Source organism: Engystomops pustulosus, unplaced genomic scaffold (assembly GCF_040894005.1).
Source record: "Engystomops pustulosus unplaced genomic scaffold, aEngPut4.maternal MAT_SCAFFOLD_89, whole genome shotgun sequence".
In the NCBI taxonomy this organism is placed as follows: domain Eukaryota; kingdom Metazoa; phylum Chordata; class Amphibia; order Anura; family Leptodactylidae; genus Engystomops; species Engystomops pustulosus.
Window position 1 is genome coordinate 203,756 of NW_027284975.1, and position 13,703 is coordinate 217,458.

The 13,703-nt window shown below is 59.3% G+C and overlaps 1 protein-coding gene across 3 annotated transcripts in view; it reads left to right on the top strand.

Annotated features, from left to right (window-relative positions):
* The first annotated feature begins 148 nt into the window (after window positions 1–148).
* SUZ12 (SUZ12 polycomb repressive complex 2 subunit) overlaps window positions 149–13,703 on the top strand; it is a 35,131-nt gene continuing 21,576 nt past the window's right edge. For all 3 annotated transcript variants that reach the window (XR_011850900.1, XR_011850901.1, XM_072131551.1), the window contains exons 1-10: window positions 149–392; window positions 2,060–2,106; window positions 5,982–6,046; window positions 6,550–6,618; window positions 6,698–6,747; window positions 8,558–8,643; window positions 10,711–10,942; window positions 12,531–12,630; window positions 12,703–12,808; window positions 12,955–13,132. Coding sequence is in view for 1 of the 3 variants with exons in the window: in XM_072131551.1 (XP_071987652.1) it covers window positions 164–392; window positions 2,060–2,106; window positions 5,982–6,046; window positions 6,550–6,618; window positions 6,698–6,747; window positions 8,558–8,643; window positions 10,711–10,942; window positions 12,531–12,630; window positions 12,703–12,808; window positions 12,955–13,132 (1,162 nt within the window). In the remaining 2 variants the exon portion in view is untranslated. The remainder of the gene's footprint in view (window positions 393–2,059; window positions 2,107–5,981; window positions 6,047–6,549; window positions 6,619–6,697; window positions 6,748–8,557; window positions 8,644–10,710; window positions 10,943–12,530; window positions 12,631–12,702; window positions 12,809–12,954; window positions 13,133–13,703) is intronic.

Consider the following 13,703-nt stretch of genomic DNA (forward strand, 5'->3'; position numbering starts at 1 on the left):
GTGGTGATGATGATAAGGGGCGGTGCGTATTTGAGGATTGACAATTGTAGCATTATGACGTCAGCTGCTAGGCCCCTCCCTTCCTCCCACAATGCTCTGCGATCTCTTCCCGCGGTTTTAATTCGAAGAGAAGTGCGGGCGCAGAGGTGACGTCACGCGCGGGATGAATGACGTGGCAGAGGACCAATCAGCGCCGCGCTGTGTGTGTCAAGCGGCCAATGGCTGCAGTGGGCGGGCAGAGCGCGCTGCCCCGGCGCTCAGTGACATGGCTCCCCAGAAACACGGCGCCAGCTCCGGCCCGCCCGGACCGTCCAACCCCGCCGCCCCCATCCGGAGGCCCAAGATGGAGCACATCCAGGCCGACCACGAGCTCTTCCTGCAGGCCTTCGAGAGTCAGTATCACCCCGCGCCGTCTACACCTCATGTATATACCGTCTACACCTCACACACCTCATGTATATACCGGCTACACCTCACACACCTCATGTATATACCGTATACACCTCACACACCTCATGTATATACCGTCTACACCTCACACGCCTCATGTATATACCGTCTACACCTCACACACCTCATGTATATACCGTCTACACCTCACACACCTCATGTATATACTGTATACACCTCACACGCCTCATGTATATACCGTCTACACCTCACACACCTCATGTATATACCGTCTACACCTCACACACCTCATGTATATACCGTCTACACCTCACACACCTCATGTATATACCGTCTACACCTCACACGCCTCATGTATATACCGTCTACACCTCACACACCTCATGTATATACCGTCTACACCTCATGTATATACCGTCTACACCTCACACACCTCATGTATATACCGTCTACACCTCACACGCCTCATGTATATACCGTCTACACCTCACACACCTCATGTATATACCGGCTACACCTCACACACCTCATGTATATACCGTCTACACCTCACACGCCTCATGTATATACCGTCTACACCTCACACACCTCATGTATATACCGTCTACACCTCACACACCTCATGTATATACCGTCTACACCTCACACACCTCATGTATATACCGTCTACACCTCACACACCTCATGTATATACCGTCTACACCTACTCACCCATTGTATATACTGTATACACCTCACACACCTCATGTATATACCGTCTACACCTCGCGCATATACCGTCTACACCTCACACACCTCGCGCATATACCGTCTACACCTCACACACCTCGCGCATATACCGTCTACACCTCACACGCCTCATGTATATACCGTCTACACCTCGCGCATACACAGTCTACACCTCACACACCTCATGTACATACCGGCTACACCTCACACACCTCATGTATATACCGTCTACACCTCACACACCTCATGTGTATATACTGTATACACCTCACACACCTCATGTATATACTGTATACACCTCACACACCTCATGTATATACCGTCTACACCTCACACACCTCATGTATATACCGTCTACACCTCACACACCTCATGTATATACCGTCTACACCTCACACACCTCATGTATATACCGTCTACACCTCACACACCTCATGTATATACCGTCTACACCTCACACACCTCATGTATATACCGTCTACACCTCACACACCTCATGTATATACCGTCTACACCTCACACACCTCATGTATATACTGTATACACCTCACACACCTCATGTACATACCGGCTACACCTCACACACCTCGCGCATACACCGGCTACACCTCACACACCTCGCGCATACACCGGCTACACCTCACACACCTCGCGCATACACCGGCTACACCTCACACCCCTCGCGCATATACCGGCTACCCCTCGCGCATATACCGGCTACCCCTCGCGCGCGCCCCAATCTCAGACTCTTAGAACTTTTATTCGGCACCAGAACTTCTCCGAGTTGTGGCCTAATGATAAATCTCTCCCATTATATACATATAAGATCCTCTCGTATACATTATTTTGAAGGGGGTTTAGTATGGGTGGGACTTGTGTCAGGCTCCTCCTCCTGACTTTTCTCTCCTCCCTCCTGCAGAGCCCACCCAGATTTACCGCTTTTTGAGGACCAGGAACCTGATAGCGGTGAGTAGCCGAGCGCTGAGGATGGCCCCTCCCCTATGACCTCCATAACCTGACTGCAGACCACGCCCTCCAGCAGGAAGAGTCATAGTGCGCTTGTGATTGGCTGTAGTGGTCACATGTCTGGACACACTCCAGGAGCGGTGGTGATGTTATGGCTCTTCATACAGAATCTGCACAATCCAGAGGGAACTGCGATCATTTCTAATCCAAATATAAAAGAAAAGCACAGGAGACGCCCCGACTCCACACTGGACCAGAACTTCCCCCGACTCCAATACTGCCCACCCAGCGACCTCCTGATACACTACACACAGGACCACATCCACCGACTGCATCGGCTTAATGACCGGCCTGGGGGCGGGTACAGGAATACATAATGACCGGCCTGGGGGCGGGTACAGGAATATATAATGACTGGCCTGGGGGCGGGTACAGGAATATATAATGACTGGCCTGGGGGCGGGTACAGGAATATATAATGACCGGCCTGGGGGCGGGTACAGGAATATATAATGACTGGCCTTGGGGGGCGGGTACAGGAATACATAATGACCGGCCTGGGGGCGGGTACAGGAATACATAATGACCGGCCTGGGGGTGGGTACAGGAATACATAATGACCGGCCTGGGGGCGGGTACAGGAATACATAATGACCGGCCTGGGGGCGGGTACAGGAATACATAATGACCGGCCTGGGGGCGGGTACAGGAATACATAATGACCGGCCTGGGGTGGGTACAGGAATATATAATGACCGGCCTGGGGGGGGGGGGGGGTACAGGAATACATAATGACCGGCCTGGGGGGGGGGGGGGGTACAGGAATACATAATGACCGGCCTGGGGGGGGGGGGGGTACAGGAATATATAATGACCGGCCTGGGGGTGGGGTACAGGAATACATAATGACCGGCCTGGGGGTGGGGTACAGGAATACATAATGACCGGCCTGGGGGCGGGTACAGGAATACATAATGACCGGCCTGGGGGCGGGTACAGGAATACATAATGACCGGCCTGGGGCCGGGTACAGGAATACATAATGACCGGCCTGGGGGCGGGTACAGGAATACATTATAACCGGCCTGGGGGCGGGTACAGGAATATATAATGACCGGCCTGGGTGCGGGTACAGGAATACATAATGACCGGCCTGGGGGGGGGGGGGTACAGGAATACATAATGACCGGCCTGGGGGCGGGTACAGGAATACATAATGACCGGCCTGGGGGCGGGTACAGGAATACATAATGACCGGCCTGGGGGCGGGTACAGGAATATATAATGTCTGGCCTGGGGGCGGGTACAGGAATACATAATGACCGGCCTGGGGGGGGGGGGGGGGTACAGGAATACATAATGACCGGCCTGGGGGGGGGGGGGGTACAGGAATACATAATGACCGGCCTGGGGGCGGGTACAGGAATACATAATGACCGGCCTGGGGGCGGGTACAGGAATATATAATGTCTGGCCTGGGGGCGGGTACAGGAATACATAATGACCGGCCTGGGGGGGGGGGGGGGGTACAGGAATACATAATGACCGGCCTGGGGGCGGGTACAGGAATATATAATGTCTGGCCTGGGGGCGGGTACAGGAATACATAATGACCGGCCTGGGGGTGGGTACAGGAATGTATAATGACCGGCCTGGGGGCGGGTACAGGAATACATAATGACCGGCCTGGGGGCGGGTACAGGAATACATAATGACCGGCCTGGGGGGGGGTACAGGAATATATAATGACCGGCCTGGGGGGGGGGGTACAGGAATACATAATGACCGGCCTGGGGGGGGGGTACAGGAATACATAATGACCGGCCTGGGGGCGGGTACAGGAATACATAATGACCGGCCTGGGGGCGGGTACAGGAATACATAATGTCTGGCCTGGGGGCGGGTACAGGAATATATAATGACCGGCCTGGGGGTGGGTACAGGAATACATAATGACCGGCCTGGGGGCGGGTACAGGAATATATAATGACCGGCCTGGGGGCGGGTACAGGAATATATAATGTCTGGCCTGGGGGCGGGTACAGGAATATATAATGACCGGCCTGGGTGCGGGTACAGGAATACATAATGACCGGCCTGGGGGGGGGGTACAGGAATACATAATGACCGGCCTGGGGGGGGGTACAGGAATATATAATGACCGGCCTGGGTGCGGGTACAGGAATATATAATGACCGGCCTGGGGGCGGGTACAGGAATACATAATGACCGGCCTGGGGGGGGGGTACAGGAATACATAATGACCGGCCTGGGGGGGGGGGGGGGGTACAGGAATACATAATGACCGGCCTGGGGGCGGGTACAGGAATACATAATGACCGGCCTGGGGGCGGGTACAGGAATATATAATGTCTGGCCTGGGGGCGGGTACAGGAATACATAATGACTGGCCTGGGGGGGGGGTACAGGAATACATAATGACCGGCCTGGGGGCGGGTACAGGAATATATAATGTCTGGCCTGGGGGCGGGTACAGGAATACATAATGACCGGCCTGGGGGCGGGTACAGGAATACATAATGACCGGCCTGGGGGCGGGTACAGGAATACATAATGACCGGCCTGGGGGTGGGTACAGGAATATATAATGACCGGCCTGGGGGTGGGTACAGGAATATATAATGACTGGCCTGGGGGCGGGTACAGGAATATATAATGACCGGCCTGGGGGTGGGTACAGGAATATATAATGACCGGCCTGGGGGCGGGTACAGGAATACATAATGACCGGCCTGGGGGGGGGGGGGTACAGGAATACATAATGACCGGCCTGGGGGCGGGTACAGGAATATATAATGTCTGGCCTGGGGGCGGGTACAGGAATACATAATGACCGGCCTGGGGGTGGGTACAGGAATGTATAATGACCGGCCTGGGGGCGGGTACAGGAATACATAATGACCGGCCTGGGGGTGGGTACAAGAATATATAATGACCGGCCTGGGGGCGGGTACAGGAATATATAATGACCGTCCTGGGGGTGGGTACAGGAATATATAATGACCGGCCTGGGGGCGGGTACAGGAATACATAATGACCGTCCTGGGGGCGGGTACAGGAATACATAATGTCTGGCCTGGGGCGGGTACAGGAATATATAATGACCGGCCTGGGGGTGGGTACAGGAATACATAATGACCGGCCTGGGGGGGGGGTACAGGAATATATAATGACCGGCCTGGGGGTGGGTACAGGAATACATAATGACCGGCCTGGGGGGGGGGTACAGGAATATATAATGACCGGCCTGGGGGCGGGTACAGGAATAGATAATGACCGGCCTGGGGGCGGGTACAGGAATACATAATGACCGGCCTGGGGGGGGGTACAGGAATATATAATGACCGGCCTGGGGGTGGGTACAGGAATATATAATGACCGGCCTGGGGGGGGGTACAGGAATATATAATGACCGGCCTGGGGGGGGGGGGGGTACAGGAATACATAATGACCGGCCTGGGGGGGGGTACAGGAATATATAATGACCGGCCTGGGGGTGGGTACAGGAATACATAATGACCGGCCTGGGGGGGGGGTACAGGAATATATAATGACCGGCCTGGGGGCGGGTACAGGAATAGATAATGACCGGCCTGGGGGCGGGTACAGGAATACATAATGACCGGCCTGGGGGCGGGTACAGGAATATATAATGACCGGCCTGGGGGCGGGTACAGGAATACATAATGACCGGCCTGGGGGGGGGTACAGGAATACATAATGACCGCCCCTCGGGGTTGCGGGGGGGGGGGGTCGGGAGGCCTCGGGGGGGGGGGGGGAGTCGGGAGGCCGCGGGGGGGGGGGGTCGGGAGGCTTGGATGCTGTGGTCCTGACTCTCCTGTCTTGTCTCGCAGCCCATCTTCTTGCACCGGACGCTCACGTACATGTCTCACCGTAACTCGCGATGTAACGCCAGGAGGTAAGTGCGCATGTTGTTGTGTTGGGGACTATCCTTTTACATGCAGAGAACTGATCACACGTGTCACCCGATCCCCGGCGTCCCGGCTCCTCTGCGGGTGTCACATAACCGCATCTCGTGCACCCACATGTGCAGAGCACCACAGCAGCACCCCGGGAACCCATCCCTGGCTCTAGGGGGACCCCCTTACACCCTCCCCCTGCGCTGCCTGTGACCCCCTTACACCCTCCCCTGCGCTGCCTGTGACCCCCTTACACCCTCCCCCTGCGCTGCCTGTGACCCCCTTACACCCTCCCCCTGCGCTGCCTGTGACCCCCTTACACCCTCCCCTGCGCCCCCACCTGTGACCCCCCCTTGCGCCCCCGCTGTGACCCCTTGCGCCCCCCGCTGTGACCCCCTTGCGCCCCCCGCTGTGACCCCCTTGCGCCCCCCCCCCCCGCTGTGACCCCCTTGCGCCCCCCCGCTGTGACCCCCTGGCCCCCGTGCCTTCCCTTCTTGTACAGAAAGGCGTTTGGCGTGAATGATCTGCTGACCCGGGTGGAGAGGATGCGGGGGGAGCACGAGGCGGACAGGTAAGCTGCCAGGTGTTGTGTCTCGGAGCCGCTCCTTGTCCCTCTGTTCTCTCACCTTCTCCCCTTCTCTCCCCTCTAGTCTTTCCGCTCACCTGCAGCTGACATTCACCGGCTTCTTCCATAAAGGTGGTGAGTATCGGGGGGGGCAGGGGAGGCTGTCTCCTGGTGGGGGGAGTGGGAGGCTGTCTCCTGGTGGGGGGGGGTGGGAGGCTGTCTCCTGGTGGGGGGAGTGGGAGGCTGTCTCCTGGTGGGGGGGGGTGGGAGGCTGTCTCCTGGTGGGGGGGGTGGGAGGCTGTCTCCTGGTGGGGGAGTGGGAGGCTGTCTCCTGGTGGGGGGGGGGGGAGGCTGTCTCCTGGTGGGGGGAGTGGGAGGCTGTCTCCTGGTGGGGGGGAGTGGGAGGCTGTCTCCTGGTGGGGGGGGGTGGGAGGCTGTCTCCTGGTGGGGGGAGTGGGAGGCTGTCTCCTGGTGGGGGGGGGTGGGAGGCTGTCTCCTGGTGGGGGGGGTGGGAGGCTGTCTCCTGGTGGGGGGGGTGGGAGGCTGTCTCCTGGTGGGGGGGGGTGGGAGGCTGTCTCCTGGTGGGGGGGGGGGTGGGAGGCTGTCTCCTGGTGGGGGGGGGGGTGGGAGGCTGTCTCCTGGTGGGGGGGGGTGGGAGGCTGTCTCCTGGTGGGGGGGGGGTGGGAGGCTGTCTCCTGGTGGGGGGGGGGGGTGGGAGGCTGTCTCCTGGTGGGGGGGGGTGGGAGGCTGTCTCCTGGTGGGGGGGGGTGGGAGGCTGTCTCCTGGTGGGAGGCTGTCTCCTGGGGGGGGGGGGGAGGCTGTCTCCTGGTGGGGGGGGGGGGAGGCTGTCTCCTGGTGGGGGGGGGTGGGAGGCTGTCTCCTGGTGGGGGGGGTGGGAGGCTGTCTCCTGGTGGGGGGGGGTGGGAGGCTGTCTCCTGGTGGGGGGGGTGGGAGGCTGTCTCCTGGTGGGGGGGGGGTGGGAGGCTGTCTCCTGGTGGGGGGGGGGTGGGAGGCTGTCTCCTGGTGGGGGGGGGGGAGGCTGTCTCCTGGTGGGGGGGTGGGAGGCTGTCTCCTGGTGGGGGGGAGGAGGCTGTCTCCTGGTGGGGGGGTGGGAGGCTGTCTCCTGGTGGGGGGGTGGGAGGCTGTCTCCTGGTGGGGGGGGTGGGAGGCTGTCTCCTGGTGGGGGAGGAGGCAGGGGGAGGAGGCTGTCTCCTGGTGGGGGAGGAGGCTGTCTCCTGGTGGGGGAGGAGGCTGTCTCCTGGTGGGGGAGGAGGCAGGGGGAGGAGGCTGTCTCCTGGTGGGGGAGGAGGCTGTCTCCTGGTGGGGGAGGAGGCAGGGGGAGGAGGCTGTCTCTTGGTGGGGGGGAGAGGTAGGGGGAGGAGTCTGTCTCCTGGTGGGGGGGAGGAGGCTGTCTCCTGGTGGGGGGGAGGAGGCTGTCTCCTGGTGGGGGGGAGGAGGCTGTCTCCTGGTGGGGGGAGGAGGCTGTCTCCTGGTGGGGGGGAGGAGGCTGTCTCCTGGTGGGGGGGAGGAGGCTGTCTCCTGGTGGGGGGGAGGAGGCTGTCTCCTGGTGGGGGGGAGGCGGCTGTCTCCTGGTGGGGGGAGGCGGCTGTCTCCTGGTGGGGGGGAGGCGGCTGTCTCCTGGTGGGGGGAGGCAGGGGGAGGAGGCTGTCTCCTGGTGGGGGGGAGGCAGGGGGAGGAGGCTGTCTCCTGGTGGGGGGGAGGCAGGGGGAGGAGGCTGTCTCCTGGTGGGGGGAGGCGGCTGTCTCCTGGTGGGGGGGAGGAGGCTGTCTCCTGGTGGGGGGGAGGCGGCTGTCTCCTGGTGGGGGGGAGGAGGCTGTCTCCTGGTGGGGGGGAGGCAGGGGAGGAGGCTGTCTCCTGGTGGGGGGGAGGCAGGGGGAGGAGGCTGTCTCCTGGTGGGGGGATAACACGTCTTGTCTCCCGCCAGATAAACCTGCTCCAATTTCTGAAAATGAACAAAACTCTGTAACGCTGGAGGTTCTGCTCGTGAAGGTGTGCCATAAGAAGCGCAAGGTAGGGGGCGCTGTGCCTGACCTCGCTGCCCCCGCCCCCTGTGCTCTGTGTGTGCCTGACCTCGCTGCCCCGCCCCCTGTGCTCTGTGTGTGCCTGACCTCGCTGCCCCGCCCTCTGTGCTCTGTGTGTGCCTGACCTCGCTGCCCCGCCCCCTGTGCTCTGTGTGTGCTTGACCTCGCTGCCCCGCCCCCTGTGCTCTGTGTGTGCTTGACCTCGCTGCCCTGTGCTCTGTGTGTGCTTGACCTCGCTGCCCCGCCCCCTGTGCTCTGTGTGTGCCTGACCTCGCTGCCCCGCCCCCTGTGCTCTGTGTGTGCCTGACCTCGCTGCCCCGCCCTCTGTGCTCTGTGTGTGCTTGACCTCGCTGCCCCGCCCCCTGTGCTCTGTGTGTGCTTGACCTCGCTGCCCCGCCCCCTGTGCTCTGTGTGTGCCTGACCTCGCTGCCCCGCCCCCTGTGCTCTGTGTGTGCCTGACCTCGCTGACCCGCCCCCCAGTGCTCTGTGTGTGCCTGACCTCGCTGCCCTGCCCCGCCCCCTGTGCTCTGTGCCTGACCTCGCTGCCCCGCCCCCTGTGCTCTGTGTGTGCCTGACCTCGCTGCCCGCCCCCCTGTGCTCTGTGTGTGCCTGACCTCGCTGCCCTGCCCCGCCCCCTGTGGTCTGTGTGTGCCTGACCTGGCTGCCCGCCCCCTGTGCTCTGTGTATGCCTGACCTCGCTGCCCCGCCCCGCCCCCTGTGCTCTGTGTGTGCCTGACCTCGCTGCCCCGCCCCCTGTGCTCTGTGTGTGCCTGACCTCGCTGCCCCGCCCCCTGTGGTCTGTGTGTGCCTGACCTGGCTGCCCCGCCCCCTGTGCTCTGTGTGTGCCTGACCTCGCTGCCCCGCCCCGCCCCCTGTGCTCTGTGTGTGCCTGACCTCGCTGCCCCGCCCCCTGTGCTCTGTGGGCGCCTGACCTCGCTGCCCCGCCCCCTGTGCTCTGTGTGTGCCTGACCTCGCTGCCCGCCCCCTGTGCTCTGTGTATGCCTGACCTCGCTGCCCCGCCCCCTGTGCTCTGTGTATGCCTGACCTCGCTGCCCCGCCCCCTGTGCTCTGTGGGCGCCTGACCTCGCTGCCCCGCCCCCTGTGCTCTGTGGGCGCCTGACCTCGCTGCCCCGCCCCTTTTGCTCTGTGTGTGCCTAACCTCGCTGCCCCGCCCCCCTGTGCTCTGTGTGTGCCTGACCTCGCTGCCCTGCCCCGCCCCCTGTGCTCTGTGTGTGCCTGACCTCGCTGCCCCGCCCCCTGTGCTCTGTGTGTGCCTGACCTCGCTGCCCCCCCCCCCCCTGTGGTCTGTGTGTGCCTGACCTGGCTGCCCCGCCCCCTGTGCTCTGTGGGCGCCTGACCTCGCTGCCCCGCCCCCTGTGCTCTGTGAGTGCCTGACCTCGCTGCCCCGCCCCCTGTGCTCTGTGTGTGCCTGACCTCGCTGCCCCGCCCCCTGTGCTCTGTGTGTGCCTGACCTCGCTGCCCTGCCCCGCCCCCTGTGCTCTGTGTGTGCCTGAACTCGCTGCCCGCCCCCTGTGCTCTGTGTGTGCCTGACCTCGCTGCCCCCCCCCCCCCCCCCTGTGGTCTGTGTGTGCCTGACCTGGCTGCCCCGCCCCCTGTGCTCTGTGGGCGCCTGACCTCGCTGCCCCGCCCCTTGTGCTCTGTGTGTGCCTAACCTCGCTGCCCCGCCCCCCTGTGCTCTGTGTGTGCCTGACCTCGCTGCCCTGCCCCGCCCCGCCCCCTGTGCTCTGTGTGTGCCTGACCTCGCTGCCCCGCCCCCTGTGCTCTGTGTGTGCCTGACCTCGCTGCCCCGCCCCCTGTGCTCTGTGTGTGCCTGAACTCGCTGCCCGCCCCCTGTGCTCTGTGTGTGCCTGACCTCGCTGCCCCCCCCCCCCCCCCTGTGGTCTGTGTGTGCCTGACCTGGCTGCCCCGCCCCCTGTGCTCTGTGGGCGCCTGACCTCGCTGCCCCCCCCCCTGTGCTCTGTGAGTGCCTGACCTCGCTGCCCCGCCCCCTGTGCTCTGTAGTACTCTGTGTGATGGGCGCTCGGCTCTTTTGCAGGATGTTAGCTGTCCCATCAGACAGGTCCCCACCGGTAAGAAGCAGGTGCCCCTGAACCCCGACCTCAGCCACCCCAAGACCAGCAGCTTCCCCTCCCTGGCCGTGTCCAGCAATGAGTTTGAGCCCAGCAATAGTCACATGGTGAAGTCCTACTCACTGCTCTTCCGGGTCACCAGAACCGCACAACGAGACTTCAACGGCCTCACAAACGGCGAGACCAACGAGAATATCGGTGAGTAACCTCCTCCCCAGAGCTGCACTCACTATTCTGCTGTATGATACCCCAGAGCTGCACTCACTATTCTGCTGTGTTATACCCCAGAGCTGCACTCACTATTCTGCTGTGTTATACCCCAGAGCTGCACTCACTATTCTGCTGTGTTATAACCCAGAGCTGCACTCACTATTCTGCTGTATTATACCCCAGAGCTGCACTCACTATTCTGCTGTATTATACCCCAGAGCTGCACTCACTATTCTGCTGTATTATACCCCGGAGCTGCACTCACTATTCTGCTGTATTATACCCCGGAGCTGCACTCACTATTCTGCTGTGTTATACCCCGGAGCTGCACTCACTATTCTGCTGTGTTATACCCCGGAGCTGCACTCACTATTCTGCTGTGTTATACCCCAGAGCTGCACTCACTATTCTGCTGTGTTATACCCCAGAGCTGCACTCACTATTCTGCTGTGTTATACCCCAGAGCTGCACTCACTATTCTGCTGTGTGATACCCCAGAGCTGCACTCACTATTCTGCTGTGTGATACCCCAGAGCTGCACTCACTATTCTGCTGTGTGATACCCCAGAGCTGCACTCACTATTCTGCTGTGTGATACCCCAGAGCTGCACTCACTATTCTGCTGCTGGTGCAGTCACTGTGTACATACATGACATTACTTATCCTGTACTGATCCTGAGTTACATCCTGTATTATACCCCAGAGCTGCACTCACTATTCTGCTGCTGGTGCAGTCACTGTGTACATACATGACATTACTTATCCTGTACTGATCCTGAGTTACATCCTGCATTATACCCCAGAGCTGCACTCACTATTCTGCTGCTGGTGCAGTCACTGTGTACATACATGACATTACTTATCCTGTACTGATCCTGAGTTACATCCTGTATTATACCCCAGAGCTGCACTCACTATTCTGCTGTATTATGCCCCGGAGCTGCACTCACTATTCTGCTGTGTTATACCCCAGAGCTGCACTCACTATTCTGCTGTGTGATACCCCCGCAGCTGCACTCAGTATTCTGCTGCGTGATACCCCCGCAGCTGCACTCAGTATTTTGCTGCGTGATACCCCCGCAGCTGCACTCAGTATTCTGCTGCGTGATACCCCCGCAGCTGCACTCAGTATTCTGCTGCGTGATACCCCCGCAGCTGCACTCAGTATTCTGCTGCGTGATACCCCCGCAGCTGCACTCACTATTCTGCTGTATGATACCCCCGCAGCTGCACTCACTATTCTGCTGTATGATACCCCAGAGCTGCACTCACTATTCTGCTGTATGATACCCCAGAGCTGCACTCACTATTCTGCTGTATGATACCCCAGAGCTGCACTCACTATTCTGCTGTATGATACCCCAGAGCTGCACTCACTATTCTGCTGTATGATACCCCAGAGCTGCACTCACTATTCTGCTTTATGATACCCCCGCAGCTGCACTCACTATTCTGCTTTATGATACCCCCGCAGCTGCACTCACTATTCTGCTGTATTATACCCCAGAGCTGCACTCACTATTCTGCTGTATGATACCCCAGAGCTGCACTCACTATTCTTCTCCGTTCTCTGTAGAGGTGACAGAGGATCCCCCTGTGAGGAGGAAAAGGAATTCTTCTAGTAGAGATGAGGAGAAGACGTTTGTAGCGCAGATGACGGTGTTTGATAAGAACAGGTAATGTATTAGTCGCCCTCGTCCTCGCCCTCTCCCCGCTGCGGGTGCTAATGGTCTCCTCGCTCTGTGCAGGCGGCTGCAGTTACTGGACGGCGAGTATGAGGTGGCCATGCAGGAGATGGAGGACTGTCCGCTCAGCAAGAAGAGAGCCACATGGGAGACCATACTGGATGGCAAGGTAAGGGGGACTGCACCTGTCTAGCTGACTGCTGGGCGTGGTGGGGAGGGGCTGAGGGGAGGGGTCTGCTGTATGGCGTCTTGCAGCTGCATAGAATTATCCACATTCTGGGGGCTCTGTGTGACTTGTGCTTTGTCTCCCCCCAGCGGTTGCCCCCGTTTGAGACTTTCTCCCAGGGTCCCACCCTCCAGTTTACCCTCAGATGGACGAGTGACTCTACAGATAAATCCACCGCACCCATCGCTAAACCCCTGGCCACCCGCAACTCTGACAGCGCCCCCCAGGAGCACCGAGCTGTGGCTGTGAAGCCCCCACAGTCTATAGGTGAGAGGCGGGGTCTGTACAGCCTCAACACATATGTCCTGCCCCCCCACACTAATGTCTGGTGTGTGTGTATATATATTATATACCTCCCCTCTAATGGCTGCTGTGTGTATATATTATATACCTCCCCACTAATGGCTGCTGTGTGTATATATATTATATACCTCCCCTCTAATGGCTGGTGTGTGTGTATATATTATATACCTCCCCACTAATGGCTGCTGTGTGTATATATATTATATACCTCCCCACTAATGGCTGCTGTGTATATATATTATATACCTCCCCTCTAATGGCTGCTGTGTATATATATTATATACCTCCCCACTAATGGCTGCTGTGTGTATATATATTATATACCTCCCCTCTAATGGCTGCTGTGTGTATATATTATATACCTCCCCACTAATGGCTGCTGTGTGTATATATATTATATACCTCCCCTCTAATGGCTGCTGTGTGTATATATTATATACCTCCCCACTAATGGCTGCTGTGTGTATATATATTATATACCTCCCCTCTAATGGCTGGTGTGTGTATATATATTATATACCTCCCCACTAATGGC